The sequence below is a fragment of the Maylandia zebra genome, linkage group LG8 (genome assembly GCF_041146795.1).
Source record: "Maylandia zebra isolate NMK-2024a linkage group LG8, Mzebra_GT3a, whole genome shotgun sequence".
Classification (NCBI taxonomy): domain Eukaryota; kingdom Metazoa; phylum Chordata; class Actinopteri; order Cichliformes; family Cichlidae; genus Maylandia; species Maylandia zebra.
In genome coordinates this window covers 10,050,132-10,076,963 of record NC_135174.1, presented here as the reverse complement: position 1 = coordinate 10,076,963, position 26,832 = coordinate 10,050,132, and the positions used below count along the sequence as shown (strand labels likewise).

The following is a 26,832-nucleotide window of genomic DNA, read 5'->3' as shown; positions in this document are numbered from 1 at the left end:
CATGGAGCTTTTTAATCACCAGAGCAATCAGCTAAAGTTCTTTCTCGAAAACCGGCAGGTGGTAACCAGATATGAGCACTCAACATTGAAGTTGGAAACTACCCAGGAGAAACTGAGTGACGCCACAGCAGGAGGAAAATGGGACATGCCGCAGCTATTATCGCCATCTTTTTATCACAATTGCTTCCCTTACGCTGTTCTCTTCATCTCCCACTTCCTTCACCTGTCAGCGCTCTCCCTCCCACTCTTCGTATTTGTGTGTCCCACACCACCACCACCACTCCTCACTCACACACATACACATACACTCGCATGAACAAATGAGTCACTGACAGTTTGTGAGAAAGGGTTTTCAGCATAGTAAGGAAGTCAAAGATCAAGTGATTGAAGGATAGGCCACGCAGTGGATGATGCAGTGCAAATTAGAGCTGAATGAGACAAAAAAAGAGGGGAGGGGAAAGAGGAGTATCAGGAAAATGGAGCCAAGAGGAAGCGGCAGACAACTGGAGACACAAATAAATGTGTAAATATAAATTGAGGTTATCAGGGGAGAAGAAAGCATGGAGATGAGGCAGTCTGACAAATTATGTTCCAGCTCAGAGATCTAATCAGATATCTGGAGATTACCACATTCCCTTCTGACTCCTTCCACCAAACGACGTCACCATCCAAATCCTTCCATCAGTCCAACCTCCCCATCACCCTCAGGGAGAAAGTTCCCAGCCCCCCACATCCCATTTCCACCTGCAAAGACACACTTTGAAGTGTTTATTGGCGGGTAGGTCACTGATCAAGTGCCGCAGCAGGGCTTAGCCCATACTGCTGGGTGCCTTTCAAGAGCTCAGTGTTGCTTTGCTATGTTTATAAGGGTTAAATCCAGAAACAGGTGCTGTGCAAGCCAAACAGTAAGAGGTGTATGATAAGATAAAATAAAATAAAATAAAAATTCAGCCTATTCTGAACTGCCTTCATAAAGCAGTGTGTGGATTGATCTTTGCAAATAAAAGTGCAACAATATCTTTGTGAGATACAATATCTTTTGTTTGGACAGTTTTAGCAAGGAGGAAACTCCATCCTATAGTTTCTCCTGCAAATGACGCTACCCACAGGCACAGCTAGAGGTAAATCTCCTTCATGGGGGCTTGCAGTTATGATAAATAACGTTTAGTGCAGATAAAACTGAATCGAATAAAACTGCAAGTTGAGAAAATTAATCATCCTAATTCGTTACACCAGAAACCTTTTGCCTTTCCCATCTAAAGATATTTGTACAGGCTCTAGTTGAGGCGAACTGGTAATTCCAGTTTTACTCTTTTCCTATGCATTATGCAGGTGTTGCATTTTCTGTTCTCCCCCTCAAGTCAGAAGGTCACAGCCTCATCCCTACTCCTGCCAATGCCCGTGTCCTTCCACAAAAATGCATTTTATTTAAGTACTATTGAATGAGACACTGAAGCTCAACCTCCCCACTGTGAAATGCTCTGGATAAGAGCACTAACTTAAGTGCCTAAAATGGAAATGTAATGTAAATTACACTGATGCTGAAATTGATGAGGTGCCTGTGCTGCAGTGTACAGCAGCAAAAGCAGCCTCTGCGTCTTCCCGAGGGTGTTTAATCTATGACTGATGGATGTAAGACGAAGACAACGATTGTAATTATCATCATCATCTTTGTAAAACATTCATCATTACCATCATCAACATAACCGTTATCTCGCTCTTTCACCAACCAGCCATTATCATAACCATAATCACTCACGTGCACATCCATACAGAGTCCAATACGTGTGTGTGTGTGACAATACACACACACAAAAAAATCCTGCAAGCTCATGATCAGCGATATTCATGTGTCTTTAAATGCAACACCAACAAACATGCACAGCTATCTGCACATGCTCAAAGATCACATTTAATACATATGGATGTACTATCTCATCTGCACAGGGAAAGCAGTCCAGCAATGCAGATTAAGCCTCCGGCTAATCAGAGCTGCTCACGTGGAGCAGGTCTGGATGTAGGGCATGCCGGCTCAGTAGCCATGAGTCTTCCTAGCTATATCCAGTGGATAACACAGAAATTAAAGGTGTTAACACAGTTCCCAGTTTGCATGTCTCTGGGGGATAGCAGTCCATTGAAGGCAGCTGTGCACACATCTGAAAGAGTTTCAAGGACGTATCAAAGATTCACAGATGCGCTGATTTATATAGTTTATATACATTAAAGTCTTTGAGAGAAGCAAGTTAAACAAGGTTTATGTAACTGCTATTTCTGTAATTGAGACTCTGCTTGAACAGGCTTGAAGATGAGCATACGCAAAGTAGATAATAACAAATATAATTAATGAACTTTAATGAACTGCAGTAAAATTAATGGACTTAATGATAATTACATATTACTTTTAGAGATGCATCCCTTGTAATCAGATTAACAGTCGATGTGGTCAGTTAACTAACAACCGTAATCTGTAATTTATCACCATCAACAGTATTTTCTGGGATCATTTTTAAGCATTTTCTGGCCTTTGTTACAGTTTAAAGTGGACTTGAAAGCTGAGAGAGAGCAGGGGGAAGACACAGGGCTGGAGCAGATGGCAGCATGGAAACGGTATCATCACTTTAACTTAGCTTTGAGTGCACTACAAAGCAGGTAAGGTTATATTTACTTACCGATGTTTTGAGTGTCTAGCATTGTTGTGTCTGCATTATCGTTGCTGTTTATCTGCTGACATTTGAGATCTGTTTTATTAGTTCCAGTTGCCATAAATGGCAAAGCAAGCTTTGTAGCTCAAGCAGTTTTAACTAGCTATGGTCTGTTTAAAAACTTCTCAGGAAAAGAAGCCTGTAAATTTAACTGCAAAACAGCTTTTCAACCCAGGAGAGTGGAGCAGCAATGACCAGTGGACCCAATCCGAGCCTCCCTGTTACCCAACTAATAGGAAAAAAGAAAAAGAAAAAGAAAAAAAGAGCAACACTATTTCTCATTTCTTATGGTGTGTACAGTCTACACCTCATCTCCATCACACCCTCTTCTTATTATCTTGAGCTCAAGAAATACACAAGACCTCTGAAGCAGGCAGAACCTTCTGCTGAATAAAATTACCTCTGATGGCTTAGAGTGCATACGCGCGCGCACACACACACACACACACACACACACACACACACACACACACACACACACACAGCCTCGCTGCTTGCAAAAAATATATTTCATACATAATTTAATGCCGTTTTGTGGAAAAAGAGCAACAGTGTGAGGGACAGACGAAAGAAGAGAACAGTAGATGTTTCCAGTCAGATTAGCATAACTGAGTTTTCAGCACTGCAATTATAGGTGCAGCATTTGGCTGATCAAAGAGACGTGCTCCTCTTGTATGTGCAGATACTGTATATCTATTGAATCTATATGTGAAACGGCTAACGCGGACTGGAGACACCAGCTCTCAACTCCAGCATTTTCCATTGGACTCACTTCAAACTACAGGATGTTACATTTGTTCTTGATGCCTGGATTGTGTTTGAGTTTATGGATGGACGCACAGATGTAGGCATCTGTGCATCTACTTTGCAGTTTTGTCAGTTTGCTGTCCCCCCTGTTCATGTTATCTTTGTCTCATCTGGGAAGTTGTATGAGTTTAAAATTATGATGCATTAGTATTAAATTGCTGTGGAGGTGGAAAGATCCCAAGTATTTTGTCCTGGACTTTGTCAGCAGCACTAGAATCAATGAATAGAAAATTAATAGGTGAAAGAGGATTAAACCAGTAAAGGAGAAAAATAGTAATTGGAGGAAAAGTAAAACAGCAAGACTGATGAAAATAAAAAGAACAACAGATAGATAATAAAGCAAAGGAGAGGAAAGCAGAAAGAGCAATTTTTAAAAAGAGATTTGGAAAGGAAGATGATGAGGGGCTATATTCAAAAACTTTGAAGTGAACGGTGCATTTGTTGGACTATTTCCAGCTAAAACCCCAAGAAAAAAAAACAACTTAAGAATCTTCTTGCCTTTGGAGTTACAAAAGTGGTGTTTAAAAAGCTCTTTTTATGCAACTTTTCTCCTTCTTTTGATGTAAACTGAGGTGTAACTTCCCATTTTCAGCATTTTGGTTGGAAAGGTCCCAGACTAGCTTTCGCAATTATATGTCACAGCCCATGCAAATTTACTGAAGTTATTGCTTTACTGAAAAAAAGTCAGCTCATGATGATAATACCCGTTTCTGCTTTGTTAGCAGATAAAACTTTATCATAGGTAAATGCTGCTGTGATACAAAGAGCATATCTTTCATCTACACCACAGGTATGACGCCTCATAATCAACAAACTGAAAGCTCCCATCAGACAGCAGCACAGCAGTAAGCTTCTCAGCAGGACTACTTTAGAGTGCCTGACAAGAAATAACATAAAATACTTTTGAGCTAAATGGCACAAGGCTTTTATCTTTTATTGTATGTGAGCAAAAAATGAGCTATGGCGCCTAACCTAAGGCTAAAAGCTTCCCAGCTTCACTCTTGTCACACTTTGCCATGAAAATGATGTGTTAAAAACTTTATTGCAAAAAGAGGCATAGTATGGCACAGTCGTAGTGTGCAGCACGTTGCATCATCTGATACCTCACAGATTGCACAACAGACTGCAAGAGAACAAATATGATTGTCAGAATGTCCCAATGCAATGCATGCGATGAATTTGTTATTTCTCTATAGCCCCTGCTCTCATACCCTGACCCATCATGACACATCTTTATTACATCCTATTAGATTAATTTGTGGAACTGCATTGAAAACAACAACACTTATTTTATCTGGCCTAAGTAATATCTCCAAAAGGCACAGTAACTTTTTTTGAATTGAAAGATCAATAGGGTGTTATGTCCCTGAACATTTCTTGGTCAGGACCCGTAACTAGGCAACCAGTGAAGAATCCACAAAGTTAGTGCTTTCAGCAATGACAAAGGTGCGCCATTAGTTTTGCAGGTATTTGGTTGCCTGGGTCCACACGTTTTAATCCGTCTACTCTGATGTATCTGGCATTGTTAAATGTAACAGCAGTCTCTCCATTACAAAAAAAAAAGAAAAGAAAAAACAGTCCAATGAAAGCCGCAGACAAAAAGTGGCGGACCAATTTACCAAACCACTGACACCGCCATCTCCAGAGGCAAATACCTTACATTTAGTTCTAAGATGTCTTTCCCAGAGTGTTTGTTTCTTCTACTTTTCGCTGACAGCCTTGTTGCAAGCACAAGGATCCCATAACACACAAGCAGCCAGCACAGACACTTCTTTGGAGGAGAGTTCCTCATCAGCCTCTGACTGATGCTCTTTTCACAACACAATGCTGGTCCAGGATACACAGGTAATGAAAAGCACAGACGTTCACGCGCACACAGAAATCACCGCTTGTGCTCGCTGCCGGTGTGCAAACCATGCGTTCTCTCATTCTCTTTTAATAGCCTCTATTGTTGGGATTGTGTGGGAGCGAGTCAGTGATTTGCCACGGCCGGTATAATTCTCTCATTATGAGTTCAGAAGGGGAAAGTAAAGGGACGGAATGATGGAAGAATAAAGGCCCAGAGGCGCACAAAGAGCAGAACCCAACTTATAATGGAGCAAATCCATCAGTCTCTCTCTTCATCTCTGTCTGTCTGTCCAATGGCCGTACCACACTTCAGATGGAAGTCATTTTAGAAATCTTGGAGGGGGGAAAAAGGGGCTCTGAGGACATGCAAAGACGAAAATGGAGTACAAGTAGGCTTACCCCTGTCATAATGGTATGCAATCTGGCAGGGGGAGTGAGACAGATATGCAGGCTGAAAAGGAGGACAGTGAGAATGAAGCAAGGAGGCAGACGCGCTATGAGATGCGATGGTTAGATCAGCGCTTCCACCTCTCTGGATGGGTTTAGCAGCAGTATAGAGCTCCTAGCGAGCTTATTTTCACCACAAGGTTGCCGTGACCTAACTCGGGCTCAGGCTTCTGAAATCCCATTCACTCTCCAAGCCTTACAAAAGCCAGCTTTGGCTATGGCTCATTGCTCGCATCATTGGTTCAATTTTGCAAGCATATGAGTGTGTGCGCGAGTGCAACAATGAAGGAAAAAAAGACCCAAAAAAATCTTTGCACTCGCTTGAGGGTAATTTAAAGAGACCCCTGCCATTTCCTCATGATCCCCTCAGGTCTTTAAGACTGTTGGCTCAGTGTTCAATCACCACAACAGCCTCACCTTAACAACAATGACTCCAGTAACCTTGGCCATCCATTAACCTGTCTAAGAACAAAAGCCGTTTCCACAGGGAGCCATTAGACGAATATAGCTCTGTGAATGGAAGTATCCAATACACCAGATGGGTTGTGCTTTATACCAGCTCCAGGGCTGGACAGTAGTCTCTCAGAGACCATTTTTCAGATGGAGAAATTAGGCTAAATTAGCACAACACATGGAAAATGCTCAGCTTCAATACTGGAGTCCATCCATAAATCCGCAACTGCAGGTGGATGCTAATAATTGCCTGCAGCGCTGTACATGCCTGTGTGCGGTTCACCTACTTTTAACCAACCATTACATCGCATTCAGTTGAAAGCGTGGGATTCCCACAGGCAAAAAAAAATATCTTTAGACTCTCGTAAAGACTACGACTTTTTTTATTGTTTGTTGAACAATATATCCAGAAACGAGAGGCTCAAACTGGGTGTAGTGCTTAACAGTCTGTAATTATTTCTTGCAAAAAATAACAACAACCTGCCTTTATGGGAGCACAATTACAAAGCAGTCACCCGAATATAAAAGTTACCAACTGCATTGAACGACTCACTTCACCCAACACTGCACAGCAGTTTGAATGTGGGCCACTTTCCACTGAGCATTTTACTAGCAGCAAATGATAATTCTAAATTATTGCCATCATGTGTTTGGTGGTACATTTATTACTGTGCATGCATAATGCAGAATAAAGGCACTGCCCCGTGCGGCGTGAAGCTGCGAGCGGGTAGGAGAGAAATTAAAACAATGCGTCTCATTTGCCTTTGTCGCGCATCAGTCCTGCTGAGAGGACGGAGACAGTCTGGCTCAAAAAGATGTCACACAGCTAAAAGTTTGAGTCCTGAATTGGGAATTTACATCTATTATGTATAAGTTGAGCCAAGCTGAGATGGTAGCCAGTCACTCCTGCCTATCCGTTACAGCTAAGGATGTGTCACCTGTCTCTTCCTGTCCCATATGGTTTTCACTGACTAACATTACAGCTGTACCTCCTGGCTACAGAGCAGATAATACCAGTGTGTACACACATGCACTTTTCTGTCTGACAGGTGTATTTGTGCAGCGTGAAGAAGGTGTCCACTGTAGCAGCACTTGTGTGTGTGTGTGCGCATCAGTTTTTGTCTCATCTCCAATAGTGCAGGTTTGTGTAAACACCTGAGCAGGCAGGTGTGTGTGTGTGTGAGTTTGTCTGTCTGATGAAGCTCAACCATGGGACTTAATGTCTGAGTATGTGTGTGTTTCTGTCTCACATGGGGGAAGCAGGGGACAGCCACGGCGAGAGAGCTGAGGTGTAACACCTTGTTAATGTGACAGACACAGTAAAACAGCCACAGAGGGAATGAGGTGCCGTTGTCTACTTTGCTCGATAACTTGACAGATACAAGAAGCAGCAGCAGTTCGGTTTGTTAAGCTGCTCTCGAGTCCAGTTCCCAACACACCTTACTTAGATAAGTACCTGGCACAGAGCTCTGGAAACACTATTTTAGTTAAGTGGAGTTGCTTTATTATTATCGGTGTAAACGCTTAAAGTTCTGACCAAACTTGATTGCAAACTCAGAAATGGCAGGCTCGAGTGGGAAGCGCAGTGAGCATTCTGGGACTTATTTAGGTCTGCAACAGTTCTGGCAGGGCACCAGTCGATGACGAGGGACACACAGCCATCTTGGAGCACAGACTGCCCCCCAAAAAAAGCGACAGCTAGCCTTTTATTTCTTGGCGTTTCTAGACAAACCTTTTCTAAGCTTAAAGAGCAACTCACAGGTTGAATTTGTCACAGGATTTATACTCGTATGTATGATTGCAGAAGCTCAGTAACTTTATGTTCCTGAAGATGGAGTTCAGATGTGATGATGATGAAGCCAGGACCATGTTAGATTGATATCCGGTACAGACGCCCACCATGTACCAACATTAGAAATGATCCCAGATTCATCGGATAATTAGTTTCAACAAAAATGTGAACTATGCGATTTTTTTCCTGATGTATGCCAGCTTCTACCTTAGTCATCTCCCCCTCTTTCTGATGAGGCACAGTATTGATTTATGTGGTCAACGAATCCCAGCTGAAGCATTCGTTTCTGTTATGGACTGTTAGAGTTGTTACAGTTTTGTATTTTCTGACTAGTTTTTATTTTTATTTCCGTTTTACTTTTTGTTTACACAGTGGATTTACTCGTTTCTGTTCAGTTTTTATTAATTTCAGTGTATTTTTTTCTAGTACTCTTGTATGGCAGGCACAAACCAATGAAAACAGATTTTTAGGTATTAAAAAACTTTCAAACAAAACAATTTGAATAAAAACAGATGATGAGCTATTAATGCTCACGTGAGCGAATGTGTAATTATTTCAGAGCTTTCTCATTTTGTTCCTTCGCTCTGTGCCTCCATGAACTTTTAACTTCTTGTTCTGTCCATTACTTCCTTCCACTGTTTCTATTCCAATTAAAACGTTATTTTTGTCTTATAACTACAGCAGTCTGTACATCAGACATCAAAGTCAATGTTTAAATCGGTATATTTTGATGAAATGACTCGTTTTGCCTGGTAAACACAACGCGTGGCTCAGACAGAGATATTAATGTGGCTGTGTGTACCTGATAGACGTGGTAGGCGTTGGCAGCTCTGCCTTGCAGGAACACAGAGGGGATCCATACGTTGATGAGAGCGCGATGAGCCCTGAGTGACACAAACAACAAACAGTTCTCACCGCAGTCTTCATTATCATCATCATTATCCCGAGCAGCGGCAACATTAACAGTATGTCAGCACTGTGTTTGGACAGCTACCATTGTTTGCAGTTCACTCTGGTAAAACACCTGAAAATCTAATTTAGTTGTAAACTCAGAGGAAACAGTGCAAAGGGAGAAAAAGGGGTGAGAGACATCAAACTATGAGAGGATAGAAAGGGGTGAGAGAAAGATGCGTTGGACGGGGGATATAGAGAAATGTTCTTACGTCTCAAAATCTGACAGGCTAGGGTCATCTGACGTCTGGCTTAAATCACCTGGAACCTGGAAAAAAAATGAATGAGAGGAAGAACGCTAAAGAGCAGGGAACAAACAAAAGGAGGACTTTCATTTCAAATACAGGACAAACTCCTGCACAAATATGTTATCAGATACGCACAAAAAAACACTGGATCCATCTACCAGTGATCCCTACACCAGTGTGTTCCCTGTGTATGTATTCATCAAGCATGCATGCCTCCAGGTTGGTGAAGTAACCACATTAAACGTGCTACATGTTGGCCTTGTGGATGAGAAAGAGTATGTGTGTACATGGCCGTGGGAAAGAAAGGAGACAGCAACTGCCCCTGCCCAACAATATGTATCAACATGCGAAACGAATAACCAAGATATACACAGCATACCCATGCATCCATACAGTGTGTAATTACTATGTAATCAATCTTAAACTTCTAATACTATTCAATTTACTGCTATTGTGCAATGTCCAAACACTCAGACAAATTACATTTTGATGCTTTGGCAATTTTGTCTCTTGACACTTTCATGCCAATAAAAGCCTCGAGAAATGAAGTCAATCGAATTGATAAAGAGAGTGAGTGTACTTGTGTTACTCATGTTGTGTGTGTGTGTGTGTGTGTGTGTGTGTGTGTGTGTGTGTGTGGGGGGGGGGGGGGGGGGGGGGGGGGGTCCTAAATCTGTTTAGAAAATCATGTTGCCGGGATAAAGCAAGAGCCCGTAACAAAAATCATCAAATTTCACGGTGCGACAGCTTGGTTTTGATAAGGTTATGGTTGGGTGAGTAGTGCTTATATCTAAGGTTAGGGTAAGTCTCCAGGGAATCAATGCAAGTTAATGTAATGTCGCCTGAAGTGTTGGGAATATGATAGCTTGTGTGTCTTCCCCCAACCTGTCTCTCCCAGAGCTGGCATGTCAGCTATTCAGATTTCCCAGAGAGCCTATCTAAACCTGAGCAAAAACACTGTCACCACAGCCAGTGCAATTGGGCCGCCAGCCTCCAGGCTTTCATCAAACACACACACGCACGCACGCACGCACGCACGCACGCACAGAGAGAGGGTAATAGAGGAGCAAGACCAAGAAAGGGATCAGTGAGGCAGCGACCCTTGTTTGGCTGTCTGCAGCAGCTCTGAGTTGTAGAAAGCACGGAGCACTTAGGAAACAGAGATGGACATGCACAAAACACACACACGCCCACAGGAGTCCAGTACAGCAGGGCTGAAGCTCAGGGATAAGAGCTCCTATCTGCTACCTGGGGCTCCCTTCACTGAAGCTATACCAACTCAAACTGTGGGCAGGCTGTGTGTGTGCACGTCTAGACAGCTTTAGGCTCTCCAGAGCATGACCAGACGTTGGTAATCTGTGCGTTTTTCTTGTTAGTGTAGAAAGTAGTGAGAAAAAGTAGCTCTGTCTGTGTACTGTCTAACAAGAACAATGGATACTTAGTATTAACATCGATAGCCATCAAGATCAGGAGAAAGTCTCCCGGAGAAAATCAAATCTCACCAACAGAAAATAAGAAAGAAGATAACTATTATTGACGCCGCCGACTGTTGGGGAAAATGAACCGAGGGATGGACAAACAAACAGGACCAAGTAGAAATGAAAATCAAACAGAATCAGTGGGCAAGTCAAAGAAGAGAAAAGGAGAAAACCCGCAGAGAAATCAGACGAGACAGGATGCGTCTGTTGCTGTGTGCCACTCACCGGTCCTCTCAGGTCAATGAGCTCCTGTCTCATCTGGATTATGAGGTGGTCTTTGGCCATGAGCAAACGGTACAGGCGCTCATTAAACTCTATCAATTCACCATGCATCTCAGCCACCTAAAAAACACACACACACACACACACACACACACACACACACACACACACACACACACACACACACACACACACACACACACACACACACGAAGAAAACTTGAATTAATCAAACCGTGGACCACTCTTCTGCAGGACACAATTATGTACAGTGTAAAATCATTTAAACATCATTGTAGGAGTCAGAAAACAAAAAATTAATTGTCAGTTTATATGAAAATCACACAAAAGGCAAACACACTCCAGTTAAGACATAATGGATAAGGACAGCAGGACAATTTCCAACAGAGATAGGAATGATGGAGGGAGAGGAGGTGAAATTAGTTCCCATCCTATGTGTTCTCCTTCCTCCCTGCTATTCAAATGTCATGAGCTCTAACTAACCTTGACACAATGTTATTCCGTGTGTGTGCGTGCGTGTGTTCATGCAAATACAGCCAAGCTATCCAGTGTGTCTGTGTGTGTGTTCCCCAGCCTGTCTGCCTAACCAGGCTGGACGCTGTGGACAGGTCTCTGTCAGGAGACTGACAGCTGTGACACACACTGTGCTGTATGGAGGACACCTGCTGTCACAGCCACTTGGAAAGAGCGCCGTTGCCGGCTGACAGGTGAGCTGAGCATCAGTGTTGCTCCAGTGCTGACCTTCATACATTAACTTTATCCCATCGCATTTAGAAGCCACACACTGCCATAAAGAAGAGGGGAGATTTCTCGAGTAATAAAGACAAGAGTGTTGACGACGATATTAAATCTGTGGTTCCCTGAATATTTTACAAAATAGCTTTATGCCAAAGTCGGTTTGTGTTCTCGTACCAGGCAAGGTATATGAAAACTGCAATATTACCAAAGGAAAACAGTGAAAAGAGCAACAGGAAAGGCTCATTTCAAACAAAGGTGACAGTGAAAGTAGCCAGAAAATGTTTTTAACCAAGAAAAATGAAATATTGCAGCTTTATTTATAGAGTATGTGTGGCACTGAAAAACATTTACACAGTAGTTCTGATGCTGGTTGGCTGCGGTCTTTGCTGGCTGTGAGGACAACAACTCTGTTTCTCATTTAAGTTTTTCTTCAACTAGGTGAAATCGACTGAGGTTTAGGGGTGGGTTTTAATAATCGATTCATCGATTAAAATCGATTCTGGCTTGGAGAACGTGATATCGATTCATTAAAATCCTGAATCGATTTTTTTATATAAATTTATTTTGCCCAAAATTTCAGAATCTCAGGTGAAACGTCACAAAATTTTGACAACCACCAAACATTTAAAACAGTAAATGAGAGCAGGAACACGGCTTCTGCACAAAGACGTAAACACAAAGCGCGCATCAGACTTAGTGAGATGTCGCCTTTCTCACCCGACGGCACGGACACGCTCGGGGCTGAAAGCCGACAGCTCGCTGATTCCGATGTTTCGGCGGGTCCGCGCTTTGTGTTTACGCCCTTTTTGCGCTGATTCTAAAGCTGTTAGTTTTATCTCTCTCCAAATAATATTGACCGAACCAGCAGCAAAAGAAGATCCAAACTAAGCTTCACATAAACATCGTCATGAATTCACTCTGACTTTTGCTGTTTTGCTGCCACCACAATAAAATCCCACTTCATGCACAGCTCGCTCTCTCTCTCTCTCTCTCTCTCAGTGTACTTCAAGAACAGTTTCCCGTCTATCCCCAAAATCTGTTTTCTGCATCATTCGCTTGCTTGTTACGCGCAAGTCTACCGCTGTTTACAGCGCTGTCGGACGATGTTTTTTTTAACTTTTACTTACTTCCGAAAAGAAAACCTAATTTCTGCCGTTCAATAGGCTTTTGAACAAATTTAAACTTTTTAAAATTAAACAAAATGCAAAATGCTGTGTCTCTAATAAAACCGCTGTAACTTCAGAGGTAATGTTCATAAGTTGATTAATGGTTTTCTTTCGTTTTTGATGTACTGCAGAATATTTTTATAAAATCCCAGGCCAGGAAAATCACCTTCATGTTTTTATGTGTTTTATCTTCAGCTACTTTGACACAAAGGCATCTGCTGTGATGCTCACACCTTTGATAAAGTCTGGAACGTGTCAGCTTCCTTTTTATAGATACAAAAATATGTAAATGTACTGATCTGAGTTATAATATTTCTGACTGTCTGAGGCAAAATTTCCCAGATTCAAATCGAATCGTGGATCGAATCGATTCAGGACCTTGTGAATCGGAATCGAATCAATTCTAGAAATCAGTGACGATACCCAGCCCTACTGAGGTTGCAGCCCACTTTTACAAGCATCTGCCATTTAAACTTGAGTTTGTCACTTTATCGGTTTGTAACAATGATTGAAATTAAAGGGGCAGTATTATGATTTCTCTTCCTCAATACAATACAGTAGATGTACTGTTACGGCACATCTTTCGTGCTCTATAAGGTCATGAGAGTGGATATCACCAATTTGGTCTGAGAAACTGAGCATGAGCTCACAAGCCCAACCTACTTGCTGTTTAAACCTTGCATTTGTAAGAGAGAACCAATTAGGAGACAGCTGGCTTACAATCAGTGAAAAAAAAAAGCTTGTTTTACCAGTGACTACCACTGCCAGAGACAACAGTGCTGTCTGTCAGGGAACAACTGACGCGTTCTATAGGTAATTTGTCAACATTTATTGAACGTTTCAAAATTGTATCAAATTCACTTTTCAGTTGCCATGACAACCACAAGACAACAGCAAAGACAGCAAAGCTGCAGTGGAGCAGAGACGAGTTCTGCCACAAGAACAAATAACGAATCTCCTTGAAATCTGACTGCATTCAACTGGACAAAAGAATGAAATACAAATAAATAAATGAAAAAGAAGAAGATCACGCAGAATAAGCTAGTCTTAAGTATTCAATAGTGATAATGGGTTTTTCCTTGATTGCAAAAGACTTTACAGGTTTTGTCTTAATTGTCATTTGCTGTATTCATCTCAGTAAGGCCGCGGAGCACAAATCACACTGAGTCATGATGCCTGCCGTGTATTTGGTATAAACCGTGAGCAGGAAAAGATCATTTTGCCAACGTAGGTGGAGATGTTAAAATGCTCTTTTAGGTGATACTGCTGTTCACTTCTGTCACAGCTTTGTTATTTTCAGGCAAACAAATAAAGTCATGTGTTAGACTACTATTAGATTGAGAAAGACAACTACACAAAGTAGACACGATTCATTTTGTGTTATATGCACAATCTCAGCACATTTGTAGACTTCAAATGTAAAAAGGGAAACATGAACAACAAATGCACACGTCCAGGAAAAAATGAAGCCACTCCATGGTTTATTTTGATAAGTTATCGTGTTGACGTCGCCAAAGTTTGTGTTTCAGTTTTGCTATTACTTAGCACTCATTAGCATCATGTGGTGTGTGTGCCAGTGTAGTCTATAGATGTAGCTTGCTAGCGTTAGCTCATAAATTTGTATTCTCACTTCTCATCCAAACATGGCCACTCGTGCCAGAAAAAAGGACTAAACTGGTGAAACTCTGATTTTCTCAAGCTTTGTGCCAGGGCTTGTTTTTGTTTTCAGGTATTCCACGTTGAATAATTTTGGTCTGGCATTACAAATGTATGTATAATTTCAGAGATATTATCAGTACTGCAGATTTCATCCAGGGTGATGCAACAAATAAGTACTGTATGCAACTCTACAGTCACAACGACTGTTATCTACATAGTCGTAAAAGTATATTATATATATCTTTTTTATTTACCTGTGAAAAACAGACTGTTAGGGGGGCTGGGTCGTCGACCCAGTGGTTTTGTGTTTTTGGTCCTTTGATTGGATTAATTATATCTAATGGTTTGTAGGGTTGTTCTGAGTTTAGGTTCTCTGTGTGGTTTATGTTAGAGTTTTAGTCTTTTGGCTTCTGTCTGTATTCCTTAGTTGCTGTATCCCCTTCTCAAGTCTGCATCTCTGTGTTATGTTTCCTGTTTTACTTTGAAGTCCGTATCTCGGGTTAATGTATCAGGTTTTGCTTCCCTTGCCTCGTTAGCCCTGATTTGCCCCAGCTGTGTTTCCCGTCTGTCTCTCATTCACTGATTGCTCCCTCTGTTTTTAAGCCCTGTGTTTTCCTCTGTCCGTGTCGCGATCTACCCTCATTCTGTACTGTGTGTTCTGTTTGCCAGCCTGGTTAGTTTTTTGTATTTTTTCAGTTTAGTTTTTGGTCTGGTTCACCATTAAAGCTGTTTTCAAGTGCACCTTTTTCGTATCCAAGAGTCTGCACTTTGGGTCCACCATTCCAGTCCTGCCTGCATACAGCCACACATGACACAGACTCATTTTTCTTCAGAATTCTGTTTGAGCTCGGTTGATACTCTGCCTTGACGCTTTTTGTTTAAGCAGGTATACCAGTGCTCTCAGTCAATATAAAAATGTCTCTAAATACCCGAGGCAGTATAAATCACTGGATCAGACAGTGCTGCAAAGCAATAAAAACAGCTGATGCTAATCTTTAAACATAAAACATAACTGACAGTGGCTCAAAAATTAATCCCCCAACCCTTAAAGTTTCCATCTCTCTCTCGAGCCCAGACATTTGTGATGAGACGAGATGAAGATGCGACATGATTTGTACGAATGAGAAACACAAACGCACACTTTGAACTTCAATTTGATTTGGTAAGCCCAGGTCAGACAGGGAAGAGTAAGGGACCCCGCACATGTATGCTTAACACCTTTGACTGCCATGCAAGCCATTCATCACCTCTATTTATTTAGCTGCCATGACTCTTAAATAGGACATTATAAAGGAGGGAATTAATTTTAAGCGTGAGGAAACCCAATTAATTCTCAGTGAGAGTGTGCTAATAAGTTTTTCTCTGGCTGTAGATGTGTGCGTGTGTACAGTAGTGTATGTAGTATAGAGTATCCAAGTGTGCATGTGAAAATGTGAATTGCAATTTTACACGCCAAACACGGGTCTGCATTAAGCAGTAGCTACGTGCTAGCATTGCCAATTTGTTTCACCAGGCAAGGTCATCTCCTCTGTGTTATTAACGCTTCATTAAAATGCACAACTAAGTTTCAGCGTTCATTCACTCATATCTGGACCTCACATGCAATGGGCATTACTCAGTGGGCATTATCACATTCTTTAGCTGACCTTTCTCTAGACAAGGCCACCCAAAGCCTCACTTCAGTGTTGCATCAGCCAATAAATATCTACTGGGTAGCAGCTAATTAGTGGCTTTTGAAATTTCATCAGAAAAAAGACAAAAAAATCTGTACTTCATTATGGAGATTCCAGAAGTTAGCTTTAGAGTTCAATTTGATGCCGTAAATGGTTTAAAAGGAAAGTATATACATACGGTGTGGTAACATGCCAAACAGTAATAAGCAAACTAGGGATATGATGCAATTTAACCCTTGCAGAGAGTGTACTGCTAGACAATACACAAAGAACAGCAATAAAACCACTGTTGCATATGTCGCCCCTACTCTTCCTTGGCTGACCCGGGCTTAAAAAAATCAGGTTAAAACAATGTCCTTCTGGCAAACCTCAGACATGGATTCATGTGGATGTTAGACAACCAACTAAACACTGCTGCAGACACAAGAGGACAGGACAATGCGCCTCACCACAGTACAACAACATGACATGACAAAGAGCCCTCCAGCGTTTCCAGTGTTACCCAGTGTGAGTGAGAATCCATAGAATCCAACCCAAAATACCCCAGGACAGCATCAGAGGTCTCTTGCATCAAAGCTATTGTGGGTGGCACCTCCAGAGTTAGGAAGGTGGCAGGGATCTGTGTGTATGACATGTATGTCCTCTTTCTCCACCTTTATTTTCCTCCTAGTACCTTCTTAGCCTCAAGGCTGATGGACTAGCTGACAATTTCCATCAAGCAGCTTCAAACTCTAAAACCTTCAGTGTGGAACCATAAAACACAAGGAAAAGCCCTGACAACTCAAAAAGTCTGAAAAATGGAAGCCTGACAGGCAGCTGTTGTAGAGCTTTGTACAACTTAAAGTCATGGCTCAGGTAGGGATATCCAGAGGATATCCTATAATCAAAACTGAGAACCAAAAGTGACCAGAATGAGCTGCAATGGCCTGCCTGAGGAGGTAGGACATGTGATAACTGCACTCCCTTGCTCCGAACTAGGATGACTTAAAGGTGCTTAGGTTTGATGAATAGGCCACAATTCTGAATATTGTGCATGATAACAATATCAGACATATACTTGCTGACAGTTTCAAGCTATTGCACTGTTGGTTATGGCAATACCTTGGGAGCCGAGGACACACACAAAGCATTTTAATGACAAGCTGTGAACGTGAAACATTACTTTACAAGGTGCTTTTAATAAGCCATGAAGCCGAAGTTTAATTGCTCATTTTGCAGAATTTCATTTGCAAGCAATTAGATTTACTTATTGTAGGAATAAACACATTCATGGCTCGTTGCATTTCCTGGAAGCTGTGCTAATCAGATTAAAAATGATCTAGCAAAAACTCTGAAGGACAATATGCCTTCTCTAATTATAATCTTGCAGTATAACAGTATACAGTACCATACTTTTACGCATTTGTAAAAATAAGTGGAAATTAAACTGCAACTCACGCTGTGATTTTTCTGGGCTGAACGAGTCTATTATTTTAATTTTCTACAAAACTGATATAATTTGTACCGTTAGCAGCACTTAAGTGGGATTAACAGCTGGAACCTTTAAATAAAACAAACGAAAAATCTGATTCAACTGATTCTCTTCCTCTACCATTAATAATGACAAATATACTAAAGCTCCGTGATTAAAACAAATACCTTTGTTGGTTATTGTGTATGTAAGAAAGACAAATTGCTTTCTTTTATTCCAACTCTGCGACTCTGCGAAGTTGAAGTGTACGGCTTAAAAGCAAATACAAGGCAACATTTATTTTTAATCGCACTGCGTGAGCCTTCACCAACCTAACTAATCACATCAAATATTTGAATAAATTAATCAGTCATGTTTTATGTAAGGATGTCATAAAAATAGCCAACAGCTTCAAAAAACGAAAACAATCTCATCTTAGCTTCAAATGCCTCATCCGATGCAGATATATCCAAAATACCGTAATGACTGACTGTGACTGAAAACTGGACTACAGAAGAGCAGAAGTCTCTCTATCAGGCATGCAGGGCTGGTTTAGTAAGATGCACTGCCTCACTTCAGCAAAACTGCCACCCAAGTGATGTCGACCCCATACAGTAAAGACTCCCCGCTCGAGTGCTCAAAGGCCCGCTCGCACAAGGACAAAAATCTCATGGAGGAGGATAACGCCTTATTCTTCTCTGCTTCTCTCCACTCCCATCTCTACAGAATCTCTCCGTGCGCCTCTCCCTCTCCTCTCCTCCCGTTTATGATCTGATCTGTGCCAAGCTGAGCTGGCCTGAATAAAAAATGCCATCGTGAGCTGAAACCCCCAAAAGAAGAAAACAGACGGGGGGAGCAGTGGTACAGCTGACCCAAAACCTCATAACCTTAATTACACATACTATAAATGGGGTGGAGCAAAATTAGATGGAGAGGAGGAAAAGCTCATCAGGACAAGAGGAAACAAAAGGGAAAGCTGATATCAGGGTTTGGAGGTCACAGGCTGTGGTACGGTGACCTCCACACTGAGTAAAACAGGCATAGTGGGTGTAGGGTAATGTGTGGCTACATACTGACTAACAACTCACTACCACATGAGTGTGCGTTGTCCCTCAGTTTGAGTCATATCAAGCCCTCTATTAAGCTATGAGGTACCAGCTGTTCAGTTTTTACAGCAAGTACATTTTGTTTAACGTCGCCAAAATCGTCATCCGAATTAACATTATAGTGATTACAGGGATGTCAATGGGCAAAAAGTCAAACTCTAGCCTTCATCAGTGGGTGATGTTGAGGTTTTATTTGCATACCATTTATGGATTCAATAAGTAAAATTGTTTTAGGAGTTGCTGTCTGATACTGACCTAGAAACCATCATCAGAGGACTGTCTATGGACGCCAGCAGGGTGTGCTGTGATGGAGTACACCCAGACTTCTCCTTTCTTTTTAATACTTGATTTTAAGTGGGTTTCTGCTGAAGTGGAGGCCTGTTAATTGGAGTGACAACTTGACATGAATACTCTGATCACAGAAGACAGAGAAGCAGGTGCAGCAGCACAAACTGAACCTGTTGTCTATGAACACAACACCCTTTTTTCATGTTACACTTATCCACTTTTTGAAGTTCGCACATTAGTATGTGCTCAGTTCGAAGCCAAGCCCGAGTGTTTCCTCTTAAATAACAGAAAGCACTTTCATAAACGATAATGTTCATACTATTTTGCTTTTCCGGGAGATTGGAAGGTAGTGAGCAGCTGGAGACACAAAGAAAGGGGATGAGCATGAGTCAAAGTGGCACCGGTGTCCCTGTTATTTAGCAACTACACTGCATCAATACAAGCAAACAAACAATGCAAAAATCATACGTGGTTAAAGATATTATGAATCAGTAACAGACATTGTTTTTGTTCATTTGTGTCCTTCCCAGTGCGTCTGAATCATTTTAAAAATAGGACTTTGACTGTGAGATTACATAAACTGTTCATCAGATAGGAAACCTAATAAAAGGCATCAAAGGTTCATTTAAATGTTAAACCTGGGTGAGACCTTAACCATAACAGGGCCGGTACTGGGCTTCTTTGTACATCTAATAAATGCAGCTTGGGTCTCTATGTGCATCTCTGAGTCACTTCAGCACAGCTGCTCCTTAAGAGGAAGAGACACAGCTGAGAAATGAGGGAGGGGGGGGCAAGAAAGAGTGTGAGAGAGGACAAATATAGACATCACAAGCTGTGCTGTCCACTCTGAACTGAGGTGGAAAAAAACAACAACATACAAATAGAGATGGAGAGATGCGTTAAGAAGTGTGAGCTCATGAGAGCGGAAGATGGGCCGATAGAAAAGCTAGAAATAGAAGTTTATGGGGGAAAAAAAAAGAAGCTAAATCTGTCCTGTGGTACAGACGTGGGTTTTTGTCACTGCGGCATCACACGGCGAGCTGCCTGTGCACTTGGATCACACATTTTTTTGATTATGCAGTATTATTACTTTGAGACGCTACAGTGATGACAATGTTAAAATACAGTCTGTCAGCTTTAATTTTAGGGGTGTTTTCATCACATGCGGATGAGCATTCAGGAAATGAAAGCCCTGTCTTGGTAAATGTTCTCGTGGCCTACACATGCCAGAAGTATTTGGGTGGATTAAGATTAGGTTTACATTGGAAAAGTTGTCACTTTCACCATCAAAACTTAACATTTTAATATACACTGACAGGAATTTGTCGGGATGAAGATTGTGGATTAAAAGAACACTCAGCTGGTAGTTATAGATTATTGCAACACATAATAAATGTTTTCTCTTATTTGTGGACTTCTGTTCTTCCATGAATCTGAAGGGCTGATCTGTGTTTGCTGTGTGGTGTAAAACCAGCAGAATGAGACATATATTATGTACGCTGTGGTGAAAAAGTATTTTCTCCATTTAATAGGTTTTTTTTTTTTTTGCATATTTGTCAAATTTCAATATAAAGATAATCCAGGTTAAAGCCAAGCGTTTCATATTTGATACAAGCTTTGTGAGTTTTTGAGACTTTTACATCATCATCTTCATCAGTATGATTAAATCATGGCATAATGTGCTGATTTTAGAGATGTTTTAGCCTATTTCACTGTTTAAGAACACACCTCTCACATGTCAGGTGATAGTTGTAACTTTCAGGCAACAAAATAAATGTTGTGAACCACTGAAATAATCCAGTTGTTTTAAAAAACTGCAAAGAAGTTCAGTGATAAATCTGCCAGTGTCTTTAATATAAACAGCATCGTGTGAAGATCAGCAGGCAAAATGATGGAAACTTGGAGGAACCTGTCCTTGGTGAAAAGATAATAAGACTGGCTAAATAAATTCTGTTAATCCTTTTAGAGTCTGGCTCAACCAGCTTTTCAAATCTTACTCTGGTGCTGCAGAGCTTCTGTACAGTAGCAACGCTCAGGACTCCAGGATTCATCAGCCGAGTTCGATAGTAACAGAGACGAGCTGCGTAGCATTAATATACTTTGGCATATTGAAGCCCCGCATCAGGTACGCTGTGTTTTAATGCTGGTCTGGTGTTCGACTGCGTTACAGGTCTTGAATGATTCATCTGAAGATGAATAAAAATGCCCACAAATAGTAACTGAAATCATTAGTGCATTAAGGTTATGCAATCGAAGACATGAGAGAGCTTACCAGTCCAATCTGAACAAAGAAATCCATAATTCCTATAAAAGAGAGAATTTAATGCTCTGAAAGGCTTTTGTGCTCAGAGCCTGTCTGAACACTTCAAAGCAGATTCACCTGCATTATTTGAGAAAGAATAATATGCATTATGCAATATCTGGGCTACTCAAGGGTCACATTCACTTGCATTACACAGCAAAGACAAGGAGAATTATAGAAGCATGCTGGTTCATATTTTTCTGGTTATTAATATCGCTCTTGTGAGTCAGTAGCTTGTAATTGTTGCACTTGTTCTTGATGTTGTTTATGGTTAATTAATGAGCTTGTGGATCAAAGGGAGAATCCCTGATCCCACTGGAAGTTTCGACCTATATGTCTTTTCTACCCTGCAACAGCAATCTCATTCTACTTATCAATGCAGTACAGCAGATAGAAAATACTCAACACACTGCGTACTGAAACAAGATGAAAAATATCTGTAGTGTAAGACGTGACAGATCACTACTGAACAATCTGGCTAATGATGACAGAGGATTAGCCTGGTTAGATTACAGCACTACTGTATGATGTACCAAGCTCTCAAAATGAGGACAAAACTTGGCTGTTTAAATTAAAAATGAGCAATTTTCAAACTACTTTCAAACTCAAAAGAAATATTAAATGTTTCCAAAGACTAATTACTACATAATTATTAATCTCACCTTCCAGTTTGATTAATGGTTACCAAAATTAAAATGCCTGTTTTGGATTTTTATCAAATACATTTTGTTAACAAAACAAATAATTTTATGGTTTTTTAAAACATAAGTAGTTAAATCTCTGTCTATAACGTGCAATTATATGCCTAAATATGGGATATTTAAACGAAATGAAAAAAGAAATCTCTACATATCTGATCTGCTTCAGCAGCACTTGTTGGATTTAATTAAACTGACATTTGAAAAGTGCCCTTGTGTGCATTTTTTAAAATTTAATCTGGGTAAAGACTTCTTATCACTAGCGTACAAATTCAGTGGTTATGGCTAACAAGGTGTTTTATGAAGTCACAGTGACCTTGACCTTTGACCGAAAGATTCTCATCAGTTCTCCGATTTCAAGATTTTAAGAAATTACCAAAAGTTGTTCTTGAAACATTAAACGTATGGATGCAGTAATAATGCTTTTGCCTTATGAATGAAACTGCAGGACACTATGTACATATTGCAGAGTTAGATGTGGCTGTTCTCATGAAAAGGATCATCACTGGGCTGGGTTGTCAGGTGACAGGTGGGAACGTTATAAAAAGAGCATCTTCATATGATAAAAAGAGACGCAGCAGTCTGTTGTTGCCCACCGGTTCCACTTTTTTAAATGAGACTTCAGCCTATTCGTAGGCGACATTAAGAGGTTCTTAAAAAGATCCAAATTGGTTTTCAGAAACACAAAGAACTGATTTTACTCAAAGGAGTATTTGAACATCTCCTACTGGCTTAGAGGTTTCCAGGTATAAATCTGAATTGCCTAAAGAGAAGTAGCCTTTAAACTCTCCCTTTTTAAAATCATAACTAAGGAAGAGTTTTTCTTTAAAAATCTTTTCCTTTATTTATTTATTTTTTTAATAGGAGGACATTTTGTGCAAAATGTTCAATAAAAACATCCTGAATGGCTGAGTTAAGTTAACTTTAAGTGAACTAAAGTACTGCGCAAAAGCCCCAAGTCTCTCTTCATTTCTTTATAGTTTGCTTTAAGAAAATGGGAAATGGTTGCAGTGATTTATTGAAATGTGCAAAAATATTAAAACCTAGTATGAAAGGCAAAGATTCAGAGAGGTTTTTGGAATTCTAACAAACTTGAGTCAGTATGTGGTACGACCACATGTATTTTTCAACACAGCCTGAACTCTTAGGCATCTTTCTGGTCATTTCAGTAAGGATCGGCTGCAAGAATAGTTTTCCAGGCTTCTTCCCTGTCAAGATAACATTACTGGAACAATGTGGGAATTAAGGTTGGGCTCTGGAGGAAGCCAATCCATGACTGATAGCATGTTTTTCTACCCAGGTATGCTTGGACTGCATTGGGAGATAGTATTGCATAGGATCAAAAATTTTTTAAAAAGTGGCGATTTTCTCTGCAGTTTTGCAATTTTGACAGATTGGCCAACACCCCTGGCTGAAGTTGGAGTCCCAAACCATTTTATTCTAAATTTACAGCCACTGGTTCTTTGGGAATCACCCCATTGCTGCCTGCAAAAATACTATTTTATGCCTGTCAAACTGTTACCTCTGGTATTATTTGCTTATTCATCTAAAAGGTATGATTGCACTGTTTGCTCAAGGCCATTTAAAGAGATTACATGAAACTCTGCTTCTTTGGAAGCAAAATACAAGGACATGAAAGCTGGCTCGAGACTTTTGCAAAGTGCTCTGTCGGATCAGCTTCACAATTGATAAAAAAATATAATTAAAAATGAACAGTCACATCCTGGTGAGTGTGCATGACTGGAAGCCTGATAAGTTCATAGAGGTGTTTCTGTACTGTACACCTTCAGCCTGCCACCAACAGCCTGCGTGCGCTGATAAGACGATGTGTTACATCATCGCCTGCCCACCTTTTCCTTATCGCCCAACACTCACAGATCGGTGTCATGCAGTTTGGGTGTTTCTCAGAAACCTCGGTGGAAATCTTTACTGCATTATGCAAAGCATTTTTGTTGTTGTTGTTTTTTTATTATTCACAGACAAAGAGAAGTACAATGCCATAAAGATGCAAATTAAAATGGTTATGTCTTTATTCCCTGGAGTTGTTGCACTTGCTCCCCCCTCGTTTTCATCTCTCTGCATCTGTCTGTCTTTCATGTCCTTTTTGTTTATTTCACTCAGAAACAGATCCACTGGGATACGGTGACGTGCTTGCACACTGATAGCTTTTTTTAAACCAGCTTTGATCAGACATTCATGAAGATTTATGATAGGGATTCACGCAGTTGGCGAATGCAAGCGCACACGAACACGCCAGCATCACCCTCTGATTGACACGGCAAAGAATGAAAGGAAATAAGAGAAGAATGAGAGAAAACAGATTGTGGCACCAAAAACAAAGGCTTCTTACTCACTGAGACCGTTTGGTTATAGGTTGAATGAGTAAAACCAAAAACATTTTAAACAGATGATTTAAAGAGATGATTTCAAAACTGAGATGGGAAAAGCACACGCACAGCTAGCTGTTAGTCAAAGAGCAGACAGGCAAACGCAACCATACCAAAGAATTTCCAGATTTTTGACCTACATTACATAATTATTTAAGACACTTTTCTTGTTTATATTCATATTCATCATGCAAGACCATATAAAATGTGAAAAATTAGTACATGGAAACTTACCATTTAACCATGGCAACCAAGAACATAGAGTGGCATCCCATTATTGATAACACAAACCGTGATCATCTTCTGTCCCTACACAACTGTCTCTAGTTTAACACCTGGCTCATGGACCAGCAACAGCACAAGTAAGAATGACCAACAGACCAGCTGTCCCACAAACTGTGTATATCGTGTATATTTGTGTTTGGGTGGTTAAAAAAAACAACTACAACTCCCTATTCAATGTGTGTGCTGACATATAATGGCACACACCACAGTTGAGGTCATTTCCTGACAGATGTTGCCCCTCAGGCACCTCAGGATGTTACAGCAGGACTCTGCGTTGAGTGTCCAACACAGTGCATTAACATTCCTGACGGTGGTCTGGGCCTGAACGCAACACCTTCAAATTACTGCAGAAACTTTTGCCTATTTCACAGATAAATCCTGTTCGGTCTATAAAAGCTGGAAACTCAGCTCTCATCGCTGGTGATGATCCTCAAAGCAAAAGCTGGTCACTGAGATACAGAAACTGATGTTTGCAAGGTGCATATTCTAAATCTAAGAATGCGTCTTGCAGGGATCAATCTCAAACTAGCAGCCACGCTGGGAGGAAGTTCAGAGGTGTTCAAGGAAACTACCTTAAGGAGAGATCTGCAAAGTTTACATCTGGTAAGATTTTTGTTTCCTGTGGGCATCATCGTGGATCTTTTTGATCATACTAATAGTAACAACAGAGTATATCAGGCTGCTGTCGGTGTATTTCTCTTCACAGCCTTTTAGACTCTTGTAGCTCATTGTTTGATTTAATGGTCCACAAACTGTCAGTAGGTTCATTTGTAGCCCCAGAAGGCAGGCGCTTTCAGAGGAAGTCTGATAAACCCACTGTATACTACCTGCTTAGGCTTTACAAGCAGAGTTGGTAGAAACTAAAATTCAGAAACAAAAGTCCAAATGAATGCCAGTATGGCTCCATATCTGTGTAAATTACTTAATGATCCATTGAAACTGCCATAATAAGGCTCTAAGGTGATTATGTTCTTCTGTCTAATCTGCATCTGCATTATCAGAACACCAGCTAATGCAGCTTTAAAAACATTTAATAAAAGTGGTTTTATTGTAATGATAAACTGAACTAAAGTGAGCTCACTGAAACTATAACAAATGGATTTTTGTAGCAGCAGTAAGAAATACTTCTTCTTTGGAGTCTTCAGCAACCAGCCAATCATATTTGCTGCCTTGAATGGTGCAATCAGTAGCTTCAGTGGAATGGCCATATGAGGCTTCATTGCCCTTCATGCCTTTACAAGACATCACAAGCTTGGTTCTGGTAAAAGATGCCAAGCCCAAAACCAAACTCACAGGCCATCATTACCTGCATGTCAGGAAAAAGCTACCCTGTTGAGCAACCACTAAATTACTTTCATTTGTTGAGGTTTGCCTTGTGCACAGCTTCAAAGGCAACATGAAAAGGAAACGAGCATCGAGTTCTGAGTGCAAAGTTAAAGTCAATACAAGGCATTTGCATCATTAAATTAAAACTCAAATAGGTCAGAAACACGGGCGTGTTTCACAGGTTAATGAAGGTTGAGCCCCCATCCAGTATTTATTTGTCTCAGTGAGGCCTTTATGTATCAAACAAGGCTTGATGTGACATTTTCAAAAATCAATAACTTGGCTGCTCAGATTTTGTCTCAGTCACCGAGCGGAGACAGTGGAATCAGGAGTGTTGACAGCTGCTCGTGTAAATCACAAAATGTCAAATTCTTATATCAGGAGAAGCTGCGCTGCAGTTTCAGCTCGTGTGAGCGGTGCATTTATCACACTGCTAAAAGATGGACTGAGCTGTCAGGACTGAAAAGTATGGTCAATATGGAAGTGCCTTTACTCTATTTTTTTATTAAAACAGATTATTTTAATAAAAGTAAATTCAATTATTTTTATTGCTCACCAGCCATGAGCCCAGTTGTTGCTTTTTGTATCGTTTGAGTTTATTGGGAAAACGACCCTCATCTCCATTTGTCTGTGAATACAGCAAACAACTTCCTGATGAGTTTATGGGCTCAGTCTCCATTTTGAAGTTTATTGAATATAACATTAAGTGCATTTTGTAATTTCTGGCCATGCTAGGAGGCAGAAAAGTGGATTATCCAGGAATTGCTGAAGTGTGTGTTTTTGCA

General features: G+C 40.7%; 1 protein-coding gene across 1 annotated transcript in view; it reads right to left on the bottom strand.

The window, feature by feature from the left end:
• snx29 (sorting nexin 29) overlaps positions 1 to 26,832 on the bottom strand; it is a 143,158-nt gene that overhangs the window by 33,960 nt on the left and 82,366 nt on the right. The window contains exons 16-18 of the mRNA XM_004557625.3: positions 10,952 to 11,068; positions 9,213 to 9,268; positions 8,852 to 8,933 (exon numbers count right to left, since the gene is read on the bottom strand). Coding sequence (XP_004557682.1) covers positions 8,852 to 8,933; positions 9,213 to 9,268; positions 10,952 to 11,068 — 255 coding nt within the window. The remainder of the gene's footprint in view (positions 1 to 8,851; positions 8,934 to 9,212; positions 9,269 to 10,951; positions 11,069 to 26,832) is intronic.